Source organism: Trichoderma aggressivum (genome assembly GCF_033847375.1).
Source record: "Trichoderma aggressivum f. europaeum strain CBS 100526 chromosome Unknown scaffold_008, whole genome shotgun sequence".
In the NCBI taxonomy this organism is placed as follows: domain Eukaryota; kingdom Fungi; phylum Ascomycota; class Sordariomycetes; order Hypocreales; family Hypocreaceae; genus Trichoderma; species Trichoderma aggressivum.
In genome coordinates this window covers 765,372-774,652 of record NW_026946374.1, presented here as the reverse complement: position 1 = coordinate 774,652, position 9,281 = coordinate 765,372, and the positions used below count along the sequence as shown (strand labels likewise).

The following is a 9,281-nucleotide window of genomic DNA, read 5'->3' as shown; positions in this document are numbered from 1 at the left end:
AGAAACCGCAGCGCTCATGCAGGGTACCAGACGCTCAAGGGGGTTTCCGGTATTAACTCCCAACGTCATGAAATTGCATCTCACAGAGCACAGAGCATGCATCTCCTTTTTAGAAATCACCTCCATACTATTCCTCGTACTATTTGCGCGCGCCATCCCGGCCTCTCCTGAACGGTGGGCAAGGCTCGAGCACCGTCTATAGCGAGGGGGGCTTCGATTGTTTACTCGTACTGTCATCAACAACAGTAAACACACACACAAACACGAGATGTGCTTAGTACTAAGTTAGTGCCCGTCATCAACAACCCCAAAATCTCGTCCAACGGCCGTAGAGGTTGCAAAGTGACCTCTTTCTTTCTGCTTTGATTCCATCTGTCTCGCCTGCGTGCCTTGGAACCAAATCCGATCGAGGCCTCTCTGCTGCGAACCAATCAGGTCGGCGAGACGGCCGTCAGGCGAGTTGGTCCGATGAGCCTATCCACACAATTTCCACACCATCTTGCCATCTCCCTTGACAACTGGTCCACATGAGTCTTTGTGCTACTCCGTGCTCCGTATCACCGATCGCCGACCATGGAATCAGCGGCGGTGCTAGTGCTCGTACATAACATCAGGGACAAGAAGTGATGTTTGTAATACAACACTGATGAAGTGGTTCACTATCAGCTCGCTGGGTTGCTGGCTACCTACCTATGTAATATGACTACTCCGACCTGACTCCCTCGGACCCATTCCGCGGCCCAGTTCTATATCCGTACGTAAAATGCGATGCTTCAATCAAGTAAATACGAGTACACGGAGCAGGGCCTCATGCTCCGTCAGCAACTTCCCCTCGGTTCACTGAATCAAGTCATCTAATACAAGAAAAGCCGCTTCTTCGCGTCCTCCACCACCCACGACATGCCCTCATTGAGGTTCTTGCCCGTCATGGCCGACGACGGCAAAACATGCCATTGATGCGTCCGTATATCATGCAACCGCAACAACTAGTGAAAACCTTGTTAGGCACCCATTCAATCCTTCACATGGGCCTCAAAGAATAGCTCACCGTAACAATCTCCTCTTCAGTCATGCACCCATCCACATCCGTCTTGTTTGCAAAAATCAACAAGCAGGCTCCCGCCAAGCGCTACCCTAGACGTTAGCCCTCATCCGCGGAAACTGCAGGCTACCCCGTCACGAACCTCTTCTTCCAGCAGTCCGTGGAGTTCCTCTCTGCAGTCGTCTATTCGCAGCCGATCCGTTGTGTCCACGACCCAGATCAAGGCGTCTGTCTTTTCAAAATAATTTCGCCAGTATGACCGTAGCGTCTTCTGGCCACCCACGTCCCCTATAGAAGTCAGCTGATGCCAATCTTGCCTTGCAAAGATCTGCAAGGGGTCTCTCACAGATGTTTAGCTTGTATCTGTCACCATATTGTTAGTTCTGGGCCAAATTCTGGGTTGGGACAGAAGCAATTACCCTTCGTAGTCAATCGTCTTGATGATAAACCCAAGCGTTGGGCTAACAGTGTTCACATCTTCACCCATAATCTTTTTGACAATTGTCGTCTTTCCGGCATTGTCAAGACCTCTTTTGATACATCAGTCTCTGAAAATGCCAGGGTTGGTAAATAATTTGGCACGTACAACATCAGGATTCGCATCTCTTTATCCTTTAGGCGGGCTTTGCGTAATATGGATAACATGTTGCTGGCTGCCCAAAGATTATTTGCCGAAACCTTGTTGTTCTTGCTTTGGGCGAAAGAGCTTGGGTTAGTAAAGGTCTCTTCTATGTTCTTTCGGATGAGATGAATAGCTGTGTATTTATAGAAGAAACATCAACCTTAGGCACGGTATTGATAGACCCAATGTTTCATTTATTGTCTGCCTGCTAGGTAGCTACTAAAGTACTCTAATCTTGTAATGCGCTGTCAGAAGCACAGCGTTGCACACGTGATGCAGAGCATTCCCCATAGTTTTTCCTGGTTCCTGTCAACTCCTGACACTGCTAAATGAGCTCCCAAATCCATGATTGAGCTATATAGCTTCTTTTATTAAAACAATTGATAAGCAAATTTTGGCTGTAGATGTGTCAGCTGGAATGGCTTCTCAATATCTGGTTTGCGTGGACAAGCCTGGGAGGTACATCATCTCACCTATCACCCAAATAGCAATACCTGCCGCCCCTGATTTACAAGTTGTAGGCGCCGGGGAAAAGGTCCTCGATGTTAGATAGAGGCTGCGTCTCGCGTGCCCACAACACGATGTCAAGCCACTTGCTCTCGTAGTAGCGATCGGTCTTGACGGCACTGCGCAAATGGCACACTTCGTGAAATTCAAACTTTTGCAGGAAACTCGTCACCAGTTTGAGAGCCGGATCGTCTCTGCCGGCGCAGAAGGTCTCCACATAGATCCAGGCGTACTTTCGACGGTTCTGGCATGCAATCGTTTCATACACCTTGGAAGAATCTTGGCATTGCCACTCGTAATCTACCGCTCTTCGGTGGAAAGGTGCTGTGCAAAGCAGAATTCGGTCGAGCAAGGCAGATCCATAGAGCTTGCCTCGGTGGGAAGGATGGACGACGACCTTCACTTGACCGGTATGTCTAGATCCAGGGCATGGACCCCCGAGCAGGCCAATTCGGGCTTCAACCACAAAGGCGAAGCCCAAAACCTCTTGGGGAGCCTTTGCTTGAGTTGAGCGGAATGCGAGGTAGCCTTGGTACGCTTTTGTGGCATTCTTAGGCCAGTTGGAACGGTCAAGCAAAGGGTCCTCGGTCGTCGTGGCGACAATAAAGGGCTGTAGATTATCTCGGCAACCGTCGTATATCTTTTGGACATTAGCAGCGGTGACATCCCTCCATTCTATGATTTGAGGGCTGCTCGTCGCCCGACTTTCCATGTTGATTATAGCCGCGATGGCTTCAAAGTCTTCAGGCGTAGCGGGTCGTACAATGCATTCGGCATTCGGTCCAGTCTCCTGCTCAATAGGCACGGCCTGCACTTGAGGTTTCATCTGAGAACGGAGCTTGGTTGCGAGCAGCTCTCGGCTTCTAATCTCTCTAGTTATTTGCAGCTCGACCGTCATGTTGGCCTGTCGCCAAGCGATATCTCTATGATCACGCGAGGGACCTTCGTGAAGGCTTTTGAAAGTGTCGGGGTAGTGGATTTCAGGCAAGAAGTCTCCCGTTTCGGTATCAATGTCCTTCTTATAATGATTGACCGCCTTCCGAGATGCCAATGAATGGATGGCTGCAGGTGGTTCGGATGTTCGGAGCAGCCACGCCATTGTTCGCGATACGTGGGCGCCCTCGGGCATCTCCTGCCGGTCTGGCTCATCCTGACTGTTGCCATCCGAGAGACCTTCACTTATGTTCCACGAGGCCCTGCTTCCCTGAGACTGCACTTCAAAGCCAGTCAACCCCTCCGTAATTTGTGGAGAGTCAGTGGGAATAGCCTCAGGGCTGATCATCAATCCTCTGGTCTTGGATTCTGGTTCGAGGACTCGGTTGAGGCTCTCGAGGATTAAGTTTCGTGGTTTGCTGCTGGTGGTTTCTCTGTGATCATGCTGGCTGATTTCCGATATACCGGTGGCACTTGGATGCGTAGGATCCTCCGTCATCTGAGCCGAGGCGTTACTGGATGTTTTAGTCTGTGATGAGCTCGGTTGCTCGGTGATTGCGATGGCGACCTCATTGACTGGCTCACGCTTCGCAAGGGGAGAGGACGGAGAGGGGGTCTTTGGCGTGACAGGGCCGTTGTTCAACCACTCTCTGAGACCAGAGAATCTCTTGGTCTTTGCCTCCCCAGCCGGGGTTGGGTTGGACTTTTCAGATGCAGGTGTCAGGTCCATCTCGCTAGTTATCTGTGCGATCAGTAAGTTATTCATGAGATATGGAATGGAGTGAAGGCAATTTACCCTTGGCCCTGTTGAGAACGATGTTGGAGGGAGCAGGTCTTTGAGAGAGAAAAGTTGTTTCGAGAGAAAAGAGAGAGGGAAGGGAATTAAATAGGCGTAGAGAAATGTGTAAACAGCTGCGTGCAGCAACTGCCGGGAGCGCTTGCCAGCTGGCAACCCGAGAGTAGGAGCAGAGATGCCTCTCACGTGCCGTAATGTTACAAGCAATCCGAAGCTGTAACTGCAATATCACTTTACAAAGATGAGCAGTGTGAAGAAATTCGACAGAGTTAATATTTATGCGGATCAATGTATTGGCTTTTTATGCTTGCTAATGAAAGGTCATGGATAGAATGATGAAACTGATTAAAAAGGCGAAGAAGCAGAACATCCCGCGCCATCAAGCAAATTCACTGGCGCTGTAACCACGACTATTATGGCGGAACGGTGGACCAAGGCCTTAACTTTGCAAACATCTATGCTTGAGTCTAGTACGCCTACCTGGGCTTTTGTACATATATTAGGTGATGTTGTTCCTGAATGAACTTCATGTTCCCGTGAAGTCAGTTAACCATGCTCTTACCTTACTCTTGTTCGGGAAGTTGATCCAATTCTCCGACGGACTGAGTTTTGATTGGGAATGGAAGTCTACTATCCCACGTCTACTTACTTATTAATACTAGGGGATGCTATATCTACTATCACATATTTATTAATTAATGCTGGTAAATATTATAGTTTTTATCCCGTGTCTATTGAATGGTACTGGGAGATACTCGAGAAACCAGGCAGCTGCTAAGTAGTAAGTAGAGGCATTTCTTCTGTCTCGGCAGTTGAACTATGAGTAGTCTCTGGGGTGTTGGATAGTCGCTCCTTTTTCTTCCATTGCAATCATGGAACTATAATATCGGAGACGTCGAGACTCTAAGGGATACGGAGACTCCTTATACCATCGATGACCAGTGGACAAATGGCAAATTCCATCATTGAAACCCATTTTGTCTAGATAAGAAAGCGGTATAACTTCAAGTAAGCTAACAGAATGGATCTCCCATACACCAGAGGATTCCCAATTCTATCTGAATGCATTCCGCGATATCACGAATGCTATATATTGTTCTGCAATGTGCGTCCACAATCATCAGCACAGTGATTCTTTAGCTAACTCTCATGAAGCTGGACAGTGCGTGAAGAGGGTTTTTGTCTGCTGAACCTAAGTATACCGAAATCACAACGCTTGGGAACATCAAATGGGCCGCGTGGCCTAATGGCTAAGGCGCTAGATTTCGGTTGAGATCACCTCCTCTAGAGATTCCAGGTTCGACTCCTGGCGTGGTCGGTTGGAAATGTTTGAATCCCATCGTTTCTTTTTTGCACGTTGCTGTTGATACCCTCATATACTGTATCTTTTTTCCCTTGCCCCTCCAGGGAGTTGACTTGGCATATTGAGATAGGTTCCAGGTTAGTAGTGATTAATGCAACTGGGCTCACTACAACCACGTGCAAAGAAATCGATCCCTTGTTCGCAATTGGCTGTGGGGAAGATCACTGATGGATTTACTACAAACAGTAAGACGAGCACGGCTTATAATGATGTGACGGCTGTTCATGGTACTCTATTTGTCTGCTTGTCTATTTTGATGGATGCCGTAAGTCAGCCACGCTTTCTGACGGCATCCGCGACCCTCCAAAACGACTCGGGTTCCCCCAACCGTCCCCAAATGGCTGATTGCGACTATATGTATTACTACTACGGAGTACCTACTACTATACGATAATTGTCTGTGCCGAGTGTTCTTTGTCTTGATGTGTCATGACTTGTGGGGTAGCTTGACGGTTTCTGACCACTAGGAAAAAAAGAAAAAAAAAAAAAAAGAACGAGCGGACCAGCCGAGATCGGATCGCAAACGAAACCGCAGCGGTTGCGCTTATCGTCGTCTTGGAGATTCGGCACAGCTTTGGGCTCGACCATCTGGGCCAAAAGTTTCCGCACCCCGCAAAGGCCAGGCCCAGCAACCCTTGGGAAATTGCGACTCGGGCCGTTCGACCAACCAGCCTTGTCTGGACTATTATAAACAGAGGGCAGTTGAGTCGGGTTGCTTGCATTTGTTTCGAAACGCCAATCGGGCTTCCCTTCAACCATGTCTGCCTCTCTGCCGGGTTCGCGAGACTTGCCCTCGTCGCAGTATGATTTGTCCACCTACTATGGACGGGTGAGGCACACGATAAGCATCACGGATCCAAGGTGAGTCTCGACGATGGATGAATTCGCGAGCCCTGTTGTCGATGCAGAATTGTTGACGTGTATCTTGTTTCTTGTTTCTAGCACTCTGCTCGCTGGTTCGCATGGACTCGAAAATGCTAAAAGACTTGTTACCGAGTATAAGACGGGAAAGCTGCCGCACATGACACCCGAGCTATGGCACGCCAAGAAGATTGTCGACTCAACCCTTCATCCAGGTATGGCATTGGCAGATGGGAACTCAAGTATATGGGCAATCCAAGAGTACAAACTGACGCTTGTGGATAGACACCGGAGAACCAGTGTTTCTGCCCTTCCGAATGTCATGCTTCGTCCTTTCGAACCTAATCGTCACGGCTGGTATGCTACAGCCTGGTCTTGGAACGGCAGGCACCGTGGCATGGCAAGTTGGCAACCAGTCGCTCAACGTTGCCATCAACAGCTCGAATGCGAACAAGTCATCCCCATTGACCACTGCGGACCTTGCCAAGTCGTACGGCATCGCCGTCACGGCTTCGTGCTCGGTGGCCCTTGGACTCAACGCACTGGTGCCGAGATTGAAGGTGTCCCCCAGCACAAGGAACGTCCTCAGCCGACTGGTACCGTTCGCAGCCGTGGCAACTGCTGGAGCGCTTAACGCATACCTGATGCGACGAGGAGAGATTGTGACCGGCATCGACGTCCGCCCTGTTCTCTCCGATGCCGAGAAGAAGAAGCTGACGGAGGAGGGCAAATCAGAGGCGGACGTCCCATCTCTGGGCAAGAGTCAGAAGGCAGCCAAGATTGCCGTCTACGAAACTGCGGCCAGCCGTGTCATCAACAACACCCCTATCATGATTATCCCCGCCATGACCCTCTACCACATTCAGTTCAAGCAGGCATGGTACAAGAACTTGATGGAGAAGGAGTGGCTCAAGGCCCGGCCGCGGATCGCCTCGACCATTCCCATTGGCATCAACCTCGGTCTGATTGCTGCTGTTGGGTTTATGGCACTTCCCCTGGCACTGGCAGTGTTCCCCCAGAAGCAGGCGATTAGTGCCAGCAGCCTGGAGCCTGAGTTCCATGGCAAGGGCGGCAACGATGGAAAGGTCTGGTTCAACCGCGGCCTGTGATGGACGAGACACATTAGCGAGACGACATTGTTGAGTTTTGATGGAAGTTTCTGAGCGTTTAGAGTAGGCTCGTCGACTCCATGACATGCCATGCCAACCATGCCCTCATAAACAGCATCTGGCCCCCGAGGATTACACATTAAGACATAGATGGATGCTTTGGCCGGGAGCATCTAGTGGGGGAGTGGACAAGTTTGGGCGCCTGAAATTGTTGCATAGACTTTATGCGTGTTTTTTTTTTCACCTTTTTTTTTGCGCGTGTTCCTGTTCAGACAGTAGATAAGAGATCACAGCGAGTCAATATCATGGAGCAAACCAGATTAACGTCGTATGTATAATTGAAGGGAGAAGTGCAATGAGGTACTACAGAACGAATGCCTCCTGTTCTATATATACTTGTATATATATATATATAGTGCGGCTATCTACCACCCCAGGTCTGCTATTCAGCATCCCATATCTTGGATTTGAAGCTAACTGCGATTGATACTACCATATACAAGAGGAATATAGCTGGAGTAGCATATCCTAAAAGAGAGTAGTGATAGTAGCAGATACTCAAAGAACCGGGCATCTATTTACTGCCCAGGATTTAACATTATATACTGCATGATTTACTTGGATACCAAGGAAGTGGGATGCCGTATGGTCCTCTCTGTTGGTAGAAGAGGCACCCTCTGTATCGGCACAATACTCCGTACCTACTTGAACGAGTTTTCCAGGTGCTGTGTAGGTAGCCACTCCCTACCTACTCGTATGCTTGCGACACTGAAACATCCAATGTGAATTACAAAGCCTATTGCGGAATATGTGTATGCTGCTCAATTCCTTGCATCCACGTGTCAACGCAGATGGAGCCTGCGTTCTCAGTTGGAGGATCTCGGTTGGAGGCTTATGTGAGGGCTTGGGCTTATGAGCACGACTAAATTTACAATGCCTTCCGCTCCAGGAATAATTCTGCTAGCAAAAACGCTTGTGTTCTGCCTATGCGAAACATTATTAGAAACTCGCTTGCTGACAACGCATCTTCCCACTTGGTATACTCTGGCGCACAGTTGCCGAGCGGTCAGAAAGAGGAATGTCGATGGATGGATCGGAGGGACGGCATGCAGACAATGGGGGGACCTGGACGTCAGCAGGATTACTTTGCAAATGCAGGTACAGCAGCACGCAATGGATGTCTTTTGTTCAGCATTTTTGAGGGATTTCACAAGCTTCGAAACTATTAAAGGACACTGATGAAAAAGGCACAGAGGCCCCGTCAGCTCATTGCCACATGATCAGCGTACGGTGGACGGTGTGCGAGAACACATGGTGATAACTGTTGCTTTGTGCCCGGAGCAGCCCTGCCCGCATCGCTGCTAGACTGGCTGAAATGGATCTAGAAGATTGGCCTGGCCCTTGGCTCGCGTAAGACGTCGACGTGATTTGCCTATCAGAGGCTGGGCAAGCAGGTGGAGAGAAAGAGGGCCAGGTGAGCGGGCTTGTAAACTGGAGACACTCACGCAAGTTACATGCAGGTAGGGCTTTTAATGTGCGTGAGTGACGCAACTGGACAGCAGAGTGCTGTGCCATGTGCAAACGGCGAGACAGAGACAAGGAACATTGTTAACCCAGCGAGCGTCGAATCGAACGGCTTCCATGGCGATTCCCGAGTAATGCAAAGGAGGGGGTGGATGGGATGGGAAGGGAAGGGAAGAGAGAGAGATGGCGTATCGGTGGCTTGTCGACAAGGCCAAGGCGCAAGGCCGAGTGCAGCGGCGCGGTTCGGACGGGTGTTGATTAACGGGCACCGCGACTTGGCACCAAGTTGTTTCTCGCGTTCCGTTTCGCCTGCACGAGAGGAGAGAGAGGAGAGAGGAGAGGCGAGAGGCGAGAAGGGGGGGATGATGGTTTGTTGCATCGAGAGGGCATCCATACATGTAGATTTGCCATTTAGCCTCTGTTCACGCGGACGGGCGAATTAGAGCAACGCGGCTATGGGATTGCATGTTGCTTTGGGCGGGTGGGAGAAGCCGAAGACGAAAGACGAAGACGCCCAGAATGCT

At 49.8% G+C, this 9,281-nt stretch overlaps 3 protein-coding genes across 3 annotated transcripts; 1 reads left to right on the top strand and 2 right to left on the bottom strand.

Annotated features, from left to right (window-relative positions):
* Nucleotides 1-854: 854 nt before the first annotated feature.
* On the bottom strand, nt 855-1,687 carry Triagg1_3076 (uncharacterized protein; the record flags this gene model as incomplete). Its single annotated transcript, XM_062897328.1, has 6 exons — nt 855-986; nt 1,049-1,129; nt 1,185-1,330; nt 1,389-1,405; nt 1,462-1,572; nt 1,629-1,687. The coding sequence occupies 6 exons, from the start codon at nt 1,685-1,687 to the stop codon at nt 855-857; spliced, it is 546 nt and encodes a 181-aa protein (XP_062758143.1).
* A 485-nt stretch (nt 1,688-2,172) lies between these two features.
* On the bottom strand, nt 2,173-3,834 carry Triagg1_3075 (uncharacterized protein; the record flags this gene model as incomplete). The annotated part of the gene is made up of 1 exon (XM_062897327.1): nt 2,173-3,834. One exon carries the CDS (start codon nt 3,832-3,834, stop codon nt 2,173-2,175), a length of 1,662 nt encoding a protein of 553 aa, XP_062758142.1.
* A 2,186-nt stretch (nt 3,835-6,020) lies between these two features.
* Triagg1_3074 (uncharacterized protein) lies at nt 6,021-7,233 on the top strand (the record flags this gene model as incomplete). Its single annotated transcript, XM_062897326.1, has 3 exons — nt 6,021-6,124; nt 6,206-6,339; nt 6,410-7,233. 3 exons carry the CDS (start codon nt 6,021-6,023, stop codon nt 7,231-7,233), a joined length of 1,062 nt encoding a protein of 353 aa, XP_062758141.1.
* Between the last annotated feature and the right edge of the window lie 2,048 nt (nt 7,234-9,281).